The 16,229-nt window shown below is 45.5% G+C and overlaps 1 protein-coding gene across 3 annotated transcripts in view; it reads left to right on the forward strand.

Moving 5' to 3' along the window:
* DOCK10 (dedicator of cytokinesis 10) overlaps positions 1 to 8,538 on the forward strand; it is a 146,554-nt gene extending 138,016 nt beyond the window's left edge. For all 3 annotated transcript variants that reach the window (XM_053986205.1, XM_053986203.1, XM_053986204.1), the window contains 5 exons: positions 322 to 532; positions 3,333 to 3,523; positions 4,181 to 4,281; positions 4,612 to 4,750; positions 7,839 to 8,538. In XM_053986205.1, the coding sequence (XP_053842180.1) occupies positions 322 to 532; positions 3,333 to 3,523; positions 4,181 to 4,281; positions 4,612 to 4,750; positions 7,839 to 7,958 (762 nt within the window). In that variant the 3' untranslated portion in view covers positions 7,959 to 8,538. The remainder of the gene's footprint in view (positions 1 to 321; positions 533 to 3,332; positions 3,524 to 4,180; positions 4,282 to 4,611; positions 4,751 to 7,838) is intronic.
* The last annotated feature ends 7,691 nt before the right edge of the window (positions 8,539 to 16,229 follow it).

A 16,229-nucleotide genomic window follows, 5' to 3' on the forward strand; every position in this document is an offset into this window, starting at 1 on the left:
GTGATTTTGCACAAGGGAGAGAACTGAGTGCATGGTGCAAGATGACCAGGCAGATGTTTGCTGCAGTGCAGAAGAAGGTTGTTTTCTGTTTCATTTAGCTTTCATCCATTTTTGCCAATGGCTATAGTCAAAGGTCTCACTCTTCTTAGGGAACTCTTGGTAAAATACCCTTGTATCTATCCATGATCTGAGTATTGCATTTGGAAGTCTCAGTTTTCATCGGTATGGCTATAAATAAATAAATACATCAAAAATATTATGGATGCCTTGGAAGCTCATAGCACTTAGCATAATTTTATTATGTTTGCCCCTGTCCCACAGGTGAACCCCAAAGACCTGGATCCCAAATACGCCTACATCCAGGTGACCTATGTGACACCTTTCTTCGAGGAGAAGGAGGCGGAGGATCGCAAGACTGACTTTGAAATGCACCACAACATCAACCGCTTCGTGTTCGAGACGCCGTTCACGCTCTCGGGGAAGAAGCACGGCGGGGTGGAGGAGCAGTGCAAGCGGCGCACCATCCTCACCAGTACGTCTGCTGGCCTGCTCCCACCTCGCCCAGCCCAGCCCAGAAGGGCAGCTCAAGTGCCAGATGTCCATCAGTCATTTGTGCAGGATGATAGCTCATCTTTTCACTGTGGGTGTTGGCCACATCTTCCTCACAGACGTGCTGACCATCGTAGCAATAGTTATTTTCATTCAGCTGCTTTATTTTCTCTTATAATTGACATCTTAACTGTTCTTGCAGTGATGTAACTTGGGAGTGGTTCTGCTGGAGGCAGCTTAGTACTCAGAACCATTTTCTTTTAATAATAAACAATTCAAAGGAAAATCCAAGTAGGATGTCTGTTCTGCTAAGAGTAAAACTTGCAGATAGAAATTTTTGTTCAAAATGGGAGTAAGATACATTATATAGAATTTTTTTTAAGCTAGACGTAAGATTTCAATCAGTGTTTTAAGGCAGGAATGTCAGGAGCACTAGATATTTCTTCTCTTAATGAGTCATATTAAACTGAAGTTCTTAGCTCCTTATCATGATTGAAATCTCTCTTTTAAAAAGCCTCCTTTGTGAGACTAGTGCTGAAACTTGACATGTCTGAATTTCTATATATGAGGAACTGTCTGAGATGGAGGCGTTGTTCTCATGGGCAGCCATGGGCAGAGAGGCTGATGTTCACAGCGAAGGCTCCCAAGTGACAGAAAATCCAGTTCCCTACCAACTTCAGTGCATCTGCTTCCCCCAAAGGACAAAGTGAAAAAAAATGCTTACCGTGCAAGCATAGTCACCTAAAAGTTTTGTTCTGGCAAGCCCAGAAAGAGGCACTGATGTCTGAGGGTGTCTTGTTACATGACACAGCTTTGCTTTTAAGAAGAAAAAAGGAGGAATAGCTTGTGTGTGTTTTTTTTAAGTGCTTGGGCAGCAGTAGGTGTTTTGAGATCTGTAGTGAAGCAGGTAGTTTCACTGACTTGAAAGTGCAGCTGTTATGGTCTGCCTGGCACAAACAGAGAGGGCTGTTCTTCTGGCAGAATATTTTCCCTGGGTTATTACATGCTGTCATCAGCTCCCACTGCTCTCAGCCCTGCTCCATCTTTGGCATTAGGTGGGAATTTCATGACCTCCTCTTCTCCACTGCTTTTCCCTTTGGCACCTACCTCACCTCAGAGGTTTTCACTAAAGGAAACATTCTTTTCTTCTCTTTTTTTCTCCCCCACTCCTGTTTGATAAAGTCACATGTTTTCATTTGTTCCCTGGGTAAACTTAAGCACTTTCAGTTTGAGAAGAAAGCAAGGCTTTTTCTATGGCTGGAGGAGTGGTGAAGTCAATTGTGCCTGGGTCGCTGGAGTGGCACCTGCACTGCATCTCTGCTCCAGAGCCTGCTGGTCCAAGGGCAAGTGCAGTGTGGCTGCAGTCCTTGGTTCACTGGCTCTCTGCTGTGCCTGGCTCATGCTTCCAGCTCTGGAAGTCCTGGGTTTCCTGCTCTCCAGTGAGACAGACATGCTGTAAACTGGAGTTTATTTAGGTCTGAGCTGACTGGAAGCAGATGCTTAGTGGAGAAGGACATGCATGGCGTTTGGGAGACCTTCCAAAGCATGTAGGGCAATCAGAAAAGTGTTAGCTCAGATCAGACTTAATGCACCATAACAGTACCTTTGCCAAACTCCCTGAGATCCATGAAAGGCATTGAGTGGAAGAGTTTTAGAGGTGAATAATTCCTCTGTCAGCTCCCATAGCAGTATTTAGGTTGAATGTTAAAAGTACCTCTTCACTGCTTTAAGGATGATGTTTTAATAGTAGGTTCATCTGCAGGTGAGTGTCCTGGTTTAACCTCAGCTGGCAGCTAAGCCCCCTGCAGCAGCTCACTCACTGAGTGTCCTCTGGTGGGATGGGGAAAATCAGAAGTGTAAATGTGAAAAAACTCACAGGTTGAGACAAAGACAGTTTAATAGGTAAAGCAAAAGTTGCACAAACAGGCAAAGCAAAACCAGGGGTTCACTTGCTGCTTCTCTGAGAAGGCAGGTAAAGGTAGCTCCAATAAAGCAGGGCTCCATCACATGTAACATTGCCTTGGGAAGACAAACACCACTGAATGTTCCCTCCCCTTTTCTCCTCCTTCCCCCAGCTCTATATGCTGGGTGTGACACCATATGGTGTGGAAAATCCCTTGGGTCAGTTGGGGTCAGCTGTCCTGGCTGTGTCCCCTCCCAAATCCTTGTGCACCCCCAGCCTCCTCTCTGCTGTGTGGGGTGAGGAGCAGAAAAGGCCTTGATGCTGTGTAAGCATCACAGCATCAATAACCAAAACATCCCTGTGCTATCAGTGCTGTTTCCAGCATAAATGCAGAGCATAGCCCTGTACCAGCTACTGTGAGGAAAACTAACTCTATCCCTGCCAACACCAGCACAGTGAATGATTCCCAATTCAGCTAGGCTAGGGCCTCCTGGCTCTAATGTGAAATATGTTTGATGTGAGGGTTTGAGCTGTCTGAAGTTCAGTGCAGACTTACAATTTGGTGCCTTAACTCAGCAGAAGAAATTTGTGGATTCTTAAATCTGAGCACTGAGAGCATTTTGCCACCTGCATGGGGCAGAGCTTGGTATCAAACACTGATGAGTTCAAAAGGAAATGCTCTTCCAGTGCCAGGTACATCAGAATTCAATTCAGACCTGCTGTGTCACTTCTACTCGTTCAATGATTATAACTTAATTTTTATGGATTAATAAAGACATTGACAAAGTCAAAAGTTAATACTTTGATTTAATTGTTCTGCTTTCCTAAATACTCTCTTGCTGGACGAGTTCTCTGAGCCGTTTCTCTCTCTCTCTCGTAGCCAGTCACTTGTTTCCCTATGTGAAGAAGAGGATTCAGGTCATAAGCCAAACCAGCACAGAGCTGAACCCCATCGAAGTGGCCATTGATGAGATGTCCAAAAAGGTCTCAGAGCTCAATCAGCTTTGCACAATGGAAGAAGTGGACATGATCCGACTGCAGCTCAAGCTCCAAGGAAGTGTCAGTGTCAAGGTAATGACAATTTGCTGCCTTTTTTCTCTTTTTTTTCAATGCATCTACATAAATTTTTATTCTGATTTTCATCATTCCAGACATTTTTTTTGTCTTTGGCTTATCCTTTATTATAGAGCTGTTAGATCTCACTCTAAACACACTAAGGAATGTAAAGTTTTCCACTGGCATGGATGACTGCTGGTTTTATATGCTAATTATTTAATTCAAACCTACTCTAAATAACAATTAAGACCTTTCCAACAAGACTGTCACGTATCACATTAAAATATGGCCCATCACAAGCAGGTGGAACCTTTAAAGGGAGTTTTGCTAGGATTGGCTTTGTCGTTTCCTATTTAGGAAAGTTGGGATTGTGACAGGCACGTGTACTCCTGGTGCTCTCATGGAAAAGTCTTCAGATAAACATGTAACTGTCTGGGTGGTCAGCTGGCTGGGGACTTGGAAAGGCCAGCACAGATCTGCAGCTTGTACGAGGTTGAGCAGCTCCTGTTTCCTCAATAAAACTCCTCAGCTTCCATCCTGTGACAAAAGGAGTGAGGGGATGTTCTTCTCACAGCCTAGCTTGCCTGAGGCCAATCTCCAAGCCCTGGAGCACAAGAGAAACAACAATGCAAGGCTTGTTCTCTGCACCTAAGCTGTGTATTTTTCACCCAGGTAAATGCTGGACCAATGGCCTATGCTCGAGCTTTTCTTGAAGAGACAAATGCTAAGAGATACCCTGATAATCAAGTTAAACTTCTGAAGGAAATCTTCAGGTAAACATTAATTTTAGGCTTTTCACCCCCCACATAGCACATAGGGCACTCTGCATGGCACAGGTAGGCGAGACATGAAATCAGCTTTATTTACATCTGCATTTACCCTATCTTGCAAGTCATTCCTGAGAAACACTTACTGGAGTTCTGGGCTACCCTAGTAGAATACATCCCTTTTGATCTGAGAATGAGTTCTGAAATTCACTTCCAACAAGGTGCAGTTTGCAAGGGGGAGAAGAGATGCAGCACTGTGTGTGTATGCGTACATAGAGAGGTTTTTTTCATTACTACAAACCCTGTGTCGTTGTTTTTGTGTTCTGGTGCTTGCAGGCAATTTGCAGAAGCCTGTGGACATGCCCTGGATGTCAACGAGCGCCTCATTAAGGAGGACCAGATTGAGTATCAGGGAGAGATGAAGTCTCATTACAAGGATATGCTCAGCGAGCTCTCTGTAGTTATGAATGAACAGGTCAGAACATCTATCTTGGTGCTGGTTGGGCTCCATGAGGGTGGCTAATTGTGTCTTCTAGTGACAAATGAAGCTGTAGAGACAAATATTTAGTAGTAAAACCTTGCAATGCAATAGTGACTGAGAAAACAGTTTATTTTTTTGTGGTTTGGGGTTTTGTTTCTTCCCCTCTTTTTTTTTTTTTTTTTTTTTTTTTTAATAGAAGTATATTCTATATCTGATCAACAAAGGTCTGTTTTCTGGCTGCCTTGCTACGTATTGAAAAGCTGAATGTTTTTGAGGCTAAATGCTGACTGGGGTTTAGAGGCATAAAAAGGTAGTCTAAACTAGTGCTTTATGCTTTGCTTGCTTTGTCCTGTAGCTGTGATGTATTTAATTAAAACAGTAAATTGCTATTAAGATGTAGCTTATAACCACAAGAGGTATCTTTATTGTGTCTATTTATATTCAGCTTTCAGAGAAAGTTATTTTTCAAATTTATTTTATACTTGAGTACACTGTCAGGGTAGATGCCATGCATTTTAGCAGCTTCAGAAGGATGAGCCATGCATTTATACATTATATGAACTGCATCCCAAAATTCTAAATTGGACTCCAGTGCACACTTGCAGCTATTCTACTGCTGTGTCCAGGCAGATTTTTTTTTTTTATATTTTCAGTTTCAATTAAATATTGAACTATTTGCATACTGAGTGCTAATTAAACCATGTTTAATTATATTTCTGCATGTTTATGGGCAGGCTACCTTAGATTGCATGTGATAAATAGTTCCTCTCTAGCAGCTGTGCTGCATTTCCAGGTGCCTGTAGCATCTGAAAGCGCTGTTGGTGTAGAGTAACTTAGTTTAACCACCAGTATCAGTGGTGGCATCTCACAGAAGTGCCTAATTGGCTCTCCATTACCCCATGCTGTATTAATCTTCACATATGAGAAGAATAAGGATTGACCTGAATTTTTTGCCCATTTTTGTACTTACTGTGGAATTGAGTGAGTTTTTCCTTGGATGCACAGCTCCTTATTGCTTGGAGGTCTGGTGCCTGCCAGGTGAAGGTCAAGCTCAGGGGTGGCTGCAGGTCTGGGAGTTGTGCTCCTCTCCTCTTCGGGTGTATAAAGATTTGTGAACCTCAAGCATTCCAGTGATTTTATCCTAACTAGTATTTATGACTGTTTTGTTAAGTATGTAAGTGTTAAGGGTATTATTTGTTAATCAATATTCATGCATCTCAAATGGAAGTTATTTTGGCCATCAGTCAGTGTGCACAGGCAGCATCATATGTCTTGTGTGAACCACAAGAATGGAAAATGGATGGTCAGCTCAAATGAGGCATGAGCAACCCATGAGCTTCAGCATTCATAAAACATTTGGAGAGTTCTGTTAAGTGCTCATACCTGTATTTATATCAGTGAGCTCTGAGTTTTCTTCATACTAAAGAATACAAAATTACGTGTACAAAGCAATGCTAATGTGTAAAGAGTTCATCCAACAAAAGTCAAAATTGTCATCTCTTATCAAAATCTCTTTTATCAAAAAGTCCACCCTGAAAGCAGTCTCCCACTTGCAATCCTCTGGGGAAGCCTAAAAAGTGACAGCCCCATTTTCTGGGCAGTGTGGAGTTTTGAGAAAACTCTACTCCTCTTGCAGTGAACTCTTGAACTCCCTGCTTCTGAGCAGAGTATTTCCTCAGAGAAATCACATGCCATAAACTGTGGCTGAAATATTTATCTCACAGTTGGAAAGCTTGAGGCTCTCTTGCATCTGTGCTGTGTGCTTTACATCAGTACAATTTGCCATCTTTCCCATTGTTGTATTCAAGAGAGTTTTATTTCTCACCTACTGACAGTGACTTTTTCATCAACATATGTTTTTCTCTTTTTTGTTTTTCTCTTTTTTGTTTTTCTTTTCTGACAGCTCTGTCATGGTCCTTGCTTATACAGCTTCTCTTCTTCCCTGTCTAACATTTCCCTCAATACTATAGCCAAAAGTGGTATGTTCATTTTTCTTACATCTATTTTTTCTTTTAATGTCATATACTTCCCTCACTTGCTGGTTTTTCTGCTGGGTATGTTTGTTTCATTCCATCTCTAATGACTCCCTTCTCGGGGAGATTAAGAAAAAGATCTAAGCTGTATGTGTGATGTGTTGTCCATGAGCGGTCTTGAGAGGCCTGTTCTTTAGGATCCCAGTTGTGAACTTTGGGGAGGCCAGTGAGGCAGCTTGACAAGAGCCCCCTAATGCAAAAGCAAGTGCCAATAGCAGCAAAAGTGGCTGCCAGGGCGTGCCCACGTCCCAGTGCTCTTCCTGCAGCCCACGATGTGAGAGCAGCTCCTGCCAGGGCTGCCAGGGCTGCTGGCTCAGGCGCTGGAGCTGTCTGTGCTCGTGTCTGCCCGGGTGACAACTGAGGCGTGGCTGGCCTGCAGCCCTGGCCACGGACACCTGGGGGTTCATGGTGTAGGGTTCCACCTGGAGCTTTGTCAAGGGGAGAGGGTTCTCTTCCAGTGCTGGTGCTGTGTGGTCAGTGGGGATCGCCCTGTCTCTGCTCTGAACGCTTCAACAAAGCACCCATGGAGAAAGACAGGTTTTCAGTCTGCTTTTACACAAGTAGGAAAAAAGAGCTATTACCAAGGCCAGAAGAGCTTCTCCAGGAAAAAGATCTTCCTTCTTGCTAAAGCCTACCCATAGGACAGGGCAGAGGTTTGGCCACTGCTGCTCAACTGCAGCTCTGCCCACAGGCTCAGCCTGGCTTGGTCCAGCCCTGCTGCCCGGTGTGGGCAGCTCTGTGGGGCTGACGTGGGTGTCTGTGAGTTTGCAAAGTGTAAGGGACTTGTGTGAGAGTGGTGCAGTTCAGGGAACCCCATGGAGCTTGGCAGAAGCCAGCCCAGCCCCATTTTACCCCCAATTCAGGGGATGTCATCCCTGTCCCTGCAGCCTCCATTTACCAGGGAAAGGTCCTTTTCCTCTGTCAGATCCTTGACATCATTGTGTAACAATTAAAGAGTGGGAAATCCTTGGTTAGACAACGGACACTTCAGACACCAGATTATTCAGATCTCTCTCACTGTTGCTTTTTTTTTTTTTTTTTCTGAAAAGATTGCATACAAGGAGGACTCAGCAAAGCATCCAGGGATGGAGCGCACGTATTCACGAGTCATGCATAGAGCCAGCTCCTCTGTGCCAGCAGCAGCCACGCCAGCAAACCCTGATGCCTGACTGCAGCGTGGGGAACACACGGCCTCAGGAAGATCTGGTGTCTGGGGTGGGGTTTGTTCTTTGTTGCTGAGGGCATTTTTTCCTTTTAGATTAATAGTACTGAAAATTAAGTTGATGGACAATACCAGGAAAAGGATTTGAGGGTTAAGATTTTAATTTATTGGAAGTCTTCACGGTGTTATTTTAAAAAAATGCCTACCCCAATATTTGCACATTCCCTCTCTTTTTTCTTTTTCTTTTTTGTTGTCAATTTTTGGTTTTGAGCAGCCTTTATTAAGCCAGGCTGATTACAAAATTCCCATTGAATAGATAGGTACACAGCAAACCCTAAGTTTGCTATAAATTATAATGTATCTAATACTAAGTCCTAGTATACATATATTTTAAAGGTAAAAGTGGATGTTTTATAACATTTAAGCATATTGCAATTGTAAATAGAAGATGTGTAAAATATGTCATTTTTACAAAATTTTAAAAAATATCTTTTTAGTTAATTATGACAGTACTAAGAATATGGATAACATTTCAGTTACCATTATATTAAAATATTTGTGTATGTGTATAAAATTTTCTCTTTGAAGCTCTGTGCATTGGTTCATTCCTATGACAGCACTCTCTGGAGTGCTGGAGATCAGGATGCCTCCTGCATCCCGGATGCCTGTTGTGTTGTGGGTGCTGATAGAGACACTTCTGACATCTGCAGAACGGGGCTTTGGGTTCTCTCCACGGCCCCAGACTGAAGTCACCCTGGGAAGCAGGCTTGGTGTACTCTCCTGCTTGAGGCCAAGAAAACTCAGATTTTCCTTTGAAGTTCATAGTCCCAGATTTTGCCCAGGGCACATTGGGAAGCCACATGCCTTTATGAGATGTTTGTTTCAGTTTCTGGATCATGTGGGGATAAGGTGGAGTGATTGTGCAAGTTCTTAGGAGTTCCCACACTCCTTCATGTTCATTCACAGAAAATCCCTGCTTGCAGCAGTCCCTGCTCGTAGTACCTGTGTGTTAGAATTCTTCTTTCCTGTGCACACAGTCCCATTCTTCTAACTGCTTTTTTTTTCTGTTGAGCTCATTTTCCCTGGAGAAGCACTGGTGATTGCCCTGAGGCCTCCACAGGTTTGTTCAGGGCAGAGGCCAGTGCTATGTCTTTCTACCTGGGGGAACCAGGAGGAATTTTCCAGTGTTTTGCTTCATTCTGCTCTCCTGTCTCTTCTCATAACACCCCAAATTCACAACTGGTGCATCTCAGCTGGAGTTGTAGCCTGGCCCTGCAGCCCAGAGTCAAGGGTGGGCTCTGAATTCACCCCATCTCTGTGTGCAAGGTAGAGGTGCCATGACCCAGTCTCTACCTGCTTGCAGGTGCTGCCATCTCACTCAGCAGATCAGGAGTTTTCCAGAATTCTTGGCTAAGGTTTGGAAACCCCCCCAATTTCTTTGGCTGGTGGGGGAAGGAGGGCAATGGTTGGGACAGGCACACCGTGGTTTGGGATGGCCCTCCTCCAGCATCAGTGCAGCAACAGCGTGACCCTCACCTGGGGCTTGGAAAGAGCCCAAATTCTCAGCTGGACACTGCACAGCAGCATCAACCACACAGCTGGGCAGGAGCTGAGCCCTCCTCATCCTCACCCCGACAGGCACAGCTCTGCTTTTCAGACACTGCACTCTGCAAAAACAGTGGTCTGCTGAAAGGAGTGATGTCTGGCCCAAATTTTAACTTGCTTTATGCTGTGTATATATATATATATATATATATAAAAACCTGCTGTTTATACAGATATATGGGAGGAACCCATATATAATGTATGTGTGTATGTGTATGTCATCAGTGGTGGCAGCAGGACTGCGCCGTACGGAGAGGTAAGTGAGCACCGAGGTTTGTTGGCCTCACTGGACTCATTTTGTATTCATGATGATTTGTGGGTGGGTACTTCAGAAGCCCTCAAGGTGATTTGGAGACAGACTGTTTCTAGGCAATGTTCCCAAGAAATGAGCAGCTACATCTGTTGGTGGCCATCTCTGGGAATAACAGGATTGCAGAAGCATGGTTTGCACTGAGCAAATGTTCCAGGCTGGGCTGAAGCTGTGGTTTGTAAAGCAGAGGTAAAGAAACCCCTGGATTGTTTCCTCAATAGCTTACACACAAAATGAGTTTCATGAGTAAGTCCAAGGGCTGAGGGATTTGGTTTATTTTAAGCAGCCAGCTCTGCAGCCCACTCTGGGACTTGAGAAGCAGCCCGTATTCTGGGCTTGCCTTGTTGCTGGTGTTGGAGATGCTCAGGCTTGAGCGTAGCTGGGTCCTTGCTCCAGATGGCTCTTCCCCTCCTGCTGTGTTCACACACTTTAAACATAGTCGGGTGCAAGCAATTAGCACAAACATTAGCTTTGAACCAAGGCTGCATCAGGGAGAGAAAACAAGACATTAAACCATGGATGGTCCCAGTGTTTGAGGAGAGAAAATGAAAGAAATGCAGGAGGCATGTGATGTAGGATGATTACAAGGATGGGGTTTGGCCCTTTCCCATGATGAAATTCAGCAACCCAAACTGCAGAAGTCAGATGTGTAGCACTGAATCCCACACCCACCCTGTCCGTGATGCTGTAGGGAAAGGCTCTTCACACAATTGCTGCTTTTTAAACTCATAGAATTACATGAGGTCTGCACCATTTTTTTTTTCCTACCAAAAGCTCCCCTTTGAGACTCCTTTTGTCTAGGGCAGCCATAAGATCATGGTTGGCTGTACTTGGAGCTGAGGGTTTCTCCAGTAAATTATTTCACAATCTATTCTTACACCTTTTCCTTCAGCTGGAGGAGGCTCATCCCCCATGTGCTGTAGGCGAAGCTGGTGACAGATTCCCTTTCATCCAAGGAAGGAGATCTGTGCGAGCCAGACTCAAACTGAGCTTCTTTAAAAACTTTACAGAGTGCAAAAGAAATTATTCATGTTTGTTACTTAATGGAAGCTATCTCAACATCCCAAAAGGAGTTAAGTGTTATACATATTTTATGTTTAATCACATCTTTAGTGACACCCAACCACAACCAAAGGCTTAAATTTCAATTAGAGGGAGGTGTATTAAATGTTTAATAGGAATCATTCCTTACAGGGTAATTATATCTTAACATTCACTGGAGGGATGTTATCTTGGCAATGTAATATTGATCTGAAGAGGAATATTGTTTTTTAATTTTATTTTTGGATAATATCCAAATGAGAAATGGAAGGGGATGATCTATACTATTCATACTCCAGACACACCACCCCTGTGCTGGCCATCCATGGACCTGGATCTGGGAAGAAGTGAAATTGCATCCATACATAGCTTTAAATCTGGCTTTTTTTCATCTTGGCATGAAAACTGCTGTCCCACATGTGCTAAGAAGCTCCAGGCTGCAGGTACATTTTACATCAGTTTAAACATTTATTAAACTGGTAACTAACTGTCTACTCAATATTTTGACTGTAAGCAACGTGGGGCAATGAATCTTCAAGACAGATGATCCAGCAAGGATATCTTCTATGGACTTGAACGTGTTTACCAATTTTTAACAAGTTTAGTATGCACACAGAAGATTTTTCTCTTAATATTTAGATTATCACAAAAATAATCAGTGTTCACAGTCACTACATATTAAAACCATGAAGTGAGCTCTGACCCTAGGCAGTTAAAAACAAAGGATGTTTAAACCAAATGTCAAATGAGAACAAAGAAATGGGATTTGGAAGAAAGCATTCAAATCTGCAGAAAAAGAAAGAAAATTTCAAAACCCAAACAAACTAGAATGAAATTCTCATTTAAGAGAATTGCTTTCAGATAAAAACTAATCTGAAAGGCAAAGAACAGCCAAGTCCATGTAGAACTATAACCACAACCAGGAAGGACCTTCAGCTTCACCACTGCTGCATCCCCTCTGCTTTCACATGAGCTGCTTGGACAGGAACCACTTGGCACAAGCCACCCAGCCCCACACCATTTCCTGCTCCTTCTGCCATCATTTTGCTGTCCAGAAGCCACAGCATGGAGTGGGAGGGGTTTTTTTGTTATTTTGTTTGAAGTTCTTGTGCTTTTGCAGTGACCCCAGGTACAAACATCCTAACAAGGAAGGGCAGGGTCTCCTTTTGGTGAGCACACACTGTGCAACAGTGGAGAGAAAACCTCCCAGGGGTCTTTTGGGCTGCCAAGGTGCCATGGGCCAGCTGCCCGCAGGAGAGCCCCTGCTTGGCTTCAGCTCCCAGGTGAGCCTGGGATGGGAACAGCCACTGCCTCCCAGGTGAGCCTGGGATGGGAACAGCCACTGCCTGCTCAGGTGAGCCTGGGATGGGAACAGCCACTGCCTGCTCAGGTGAGCCTGGGATGGGAACAGCCACTGCCTCTCAGGTGAGCCTGGGATGGGAACAGCCACTGCCTCTCAGGTGAGCCTGGGATGGGAACAGCCACTGCCTCTCAGGTGAGCCTGGGATGGGAACAGCCACTCTGCAGCACAGCAGAACACGGCTTCTGGGAGATCAAAGTGTGAACACACAGCTGGGGACAGTGGGTCAGGACTTCCCCAGGATCAGAGGTGCTGGAGCAGTGCAGAGTCCAAGCTGCCAAGGCTGGGACACGGGACCCCAGGCCCTCAGGACTGTAATCCCCTGCCTCACTACAGCCCTGTGCCCTGGCCATTCACACAGCTCTGCCTCCCTCGGGGCTGACCTCTCCTGTACTTCAAACACAGAATCCTTCCTACTGGGAAACACAACTGAAATTATTTGCTAATTGAAACTGAACAGGATAACCAATTTTAGTTGGGAAAAGCAGAAGAAATTTTGGGAAATTCCAAATTTATTCTTTTGTTTCAAAACTACTTAAATCAGGGACGTGCAGAGTTTGTTCCAAACAAGGCTGGTGCCTCTGGCTGTGCCCTCCACACCAGCTCCCCCTGGAGCTGAGCCAGCCCCTGGCAGCCCAGGTGGGCTCATGGCCAGTGGCAGAGCATGCAGACCCCAGCCTGGCTGCCCACAGCCCTCCCTGCACGGGCCCTTCCAGCCTGTTTTTGTTTGCAGACCACAGAGGGCAGCTCTGGGCAGCCATCAGCTCGCTGGGCAGCTGGGGAGGAAATGAGAACATTATTATTCTTTTCAAGAAAAATCCAGCACAGTTCCTTGGTGAAATATTAGCTATGGAAAATACCAAGTAACTTTCCTACCTTCCAGGCATGTGTTGGAGCATTTGGAGATGGGAAAAAGCAAAAGTATAGTGAAACCAGCAGTGTTAGGGGAAAGCTGCCACAGCATGTAGATTATGAGGCCAAGACAGTATTGAGTGGTTTTAAGGCAGGATGGTAAAGAGCTCATCTGGGAGAACCTCCTCGTCAGTAAGTGGTGTGTGTATTTCTCACTACAGCCTCAAGGTGCAAAAACACTGACACCCAAACAGTTCTGGCTCATGGTACTGCGGGAGGGGGTGCTGCTGCCCCTCAGGGAAGATGTACCCAACAGAGGTTTGGGATCAGCCCTGGACATGTCCCATGCCTCTGAGGCACAGTCAGGTGGGAGTCAGAGTAATGAGTCCCCTTTAACCTGGGAGTCATAGCCTACACAAGACATGTGCATGGTTTGTAATGTTTCATTCAGTTGACAATGTACAGGTATTTTTAGAAAATTCTCAGTAATGGAAAAGTGCAATTGTAATTACTGAAATCTCTGTCCAGGTTGAGGATTTTCATAACTCACTAGAGCATCCTGAAGTCCTCAGTACAAACATCTCACCGTGAACAGCAGCATGCTTCCTTTTTTCCAATGAACTATACCTCATCTTACAGAAGCTGCATTTTTCTTGTGCTTTTTAAGCTGTGTTCCCCATGTGCTGCTTCAGTTAGCTGTAGTCACTCACTTTTTGTTAGGGACAGCTGTGAGGGTGTTATGCTGTGATACATTTTTGTGACCTGCAAATGCCATGTGATGCTCCCTGTAGTTTTGATTTAGATGTCATTGCACAGATTGCCTGTAGTGAGATAGCTTATAGCTACAGGGTTTCAAATGTACTCAGGTTTTATATGGGGTGTTTTGCTTGAGAAAAAAAAAGCAGAGTAAGAAATTATTATTAATAATCATAATAATTTTAGGTCATATTTTGTGCTTGGGCCTGCTCTGTAATCGTGATGCTCTCTCCCATGAGTGAGGGCTTGTTTTAATTTGAAAACTATTGCAAGCTCTGTGCAGGTAACTTTGGGCCAGTTGCAAGCTCCTCATTATGAAAATCTCCAGCTGAGCATAAAGATTCTCTTGCATGAGGCATGGGTTTGTACTCTGTAGCATATGTTGTGCTGGCAGGGTGCTGGCATAAAGGAGACTAATTCTGATTATTCCACACTAACTTGAGGATCCATTTAAAGGGACAGAGCCTTGGAAATTCAACACGGCACCTGAAGTGCCTTCTTAGGAGTTTGAAATGTTTCTGTAGCCAAATTTCTTGCCAGTCCAGTCCAAAACCACAGCCAAGGTTTTCAGATGTGACTCATGTATCTTGGTGTTTCTATTTTGCATTTTCAGGTTAAGCCTGGTTTTTCAAAAGTATTGAGCATCCCCTGCTGGAATTCAGACCCCTTTCAGAAACCCTGAATGCTCAAAATCAAAGCTTCTTTTAATATGGGACACGTGGGATTTTCTGCATACATGTGGGAGTTAGGGCACAGTCAGGCAAATGGTCCTTGCAAAAGGAAAAGGATGCTTTAATAAGGATGCATTAATAAGTTAAACAATTACCTTTTAACAGACCAATCAGATAACTTTGTGCCATCATTACCTAATGAGCTGTTGAAACCTGAGAATGCTTTACACATGTAATTGATTTTTGCCATCTTGCTTTGTTTCTAGGAGGTTGTGGAGCTCACTCCCCACAAGTGCCTCGCTGCCCCCGCTGCGAGCGAGTCCCCACTCCGCCGTGGCTGAGAGGCAGCGTTTCATTAGTCATGAGGAAGGCACGGTCTCGTTCAAGCAGAGCGAGCAGCCAGGTTTGCCCGCTCACGCCCGGCTACACCTGAGGCTGGGGGAGATTCCACGGGCTCTGCCCTCCCCTCTGCCGCTTCCCCTCCGAGTGCTGCTGCTCGTGTCCGTGCCCGAAGGCAGCCCCTGTCCCTGTGTCCCCCTGTCCCCATGTCCCCCTGTCCCGTGTCCTCCTCCCACTCAGCTGGAGCACTTTCTCTTCCCACTTCCATGTACAGAGCATCCCTGCAGTATTTCCTTCCCGGGCTCATCCTGCCGAGCCGCTGGGTAGTTGTCACTCTGCCGAGAGCGCTCAGGAAAGCGCTCTGCACGCAGGTGACGTGTGCCGGACCTGCTCACGGTGTGTGACACACGGGTGGCGCTCCAGGCGGGACAGCGGGGCTGGCTCGGCCCGGGCAGGGATGCGCTGCTGGGGCAGGAGCGCTGTGCCCGCCTCGGGCAGCTCCGTCAGTGCCGCTCTGCGCTCCCACGGGCTCCGCCTGCACAGGCACTGCCTCAGCCTTTTACACACTGAAAACCCGCCCTAGCTGGGCTGCGGCTCTGGGGGACACCTGCCTGCTGGCATGGTAGCACTGGCACCCTCCTGCATGGGTATCCCAACACCAGCTCACCCTTGTCCTTCAGAAGTGGCTTAGGAATAGCAGGTTTTAGCTGTGCAATGGGTAAGACCCAAAAGCCACACTTTTCAGAATAAGAATGGGTACTTTTTGGCATTTGGATCTGTGGGAATGGACTTAAACGGGCCTCCAGGTTCCTCTGTTTGGCTACAGTGTGGTGCCATCTCAGAGGATGAGGAGACAGTCCCACAGCTAAAACTGGGGGTACTCCAAACAGCCCTGTAATGAATCCAGTCAGTGAATAATTAACTGATTGCCCTGGTGAAAGCCTGAGGCACTGCTGCAGACGTTGGTACAAGCTCCTGTACCTGCCTTTGCTGTGGCAGCTCAGCTCTGGCAAGGAGGCCAGACTGGCCCAAGGAAGGAGCAGTGGCCCTGCAGGAATGGACCTTTTGGTGGGTGAACACAGGCTAGGGACTGCGGCTGAGAGCAGCACCCTCCCCAGGGAGTGCTCGGCCAGGAAACTGCATTGAGCACAGAGGGGACCAGTAAACTTGAAAGACTGGGCCATTTGTCCAATTATCAGAACATTTCCAATTTCTGCTGCAAAATCTACCTTGTCAAATCCTTTTCTCACAAGGATGCATTCTTTACATGGATGCGCATTTGCAGGTGAAATGTATCCAAAGCAAAATGTGACCTGGCCTGGCAGAGCAGCACCTGTGGGACAC

This window comes from Vidua macroura, chromosome 10, assembly GCF_024509145.1.
Source record: "Vidua macroura isolate BioBank_ID:100142 chromosome 10, ASM2450914v1, whole genome shotgun sequence".
In the NCBI taxonomy this organism is placed as follows: Eukaryota; Metazoa; Chordata; class Aves; order Passeriformes; family Viduidae; genus Vidua; species Vidua macroura.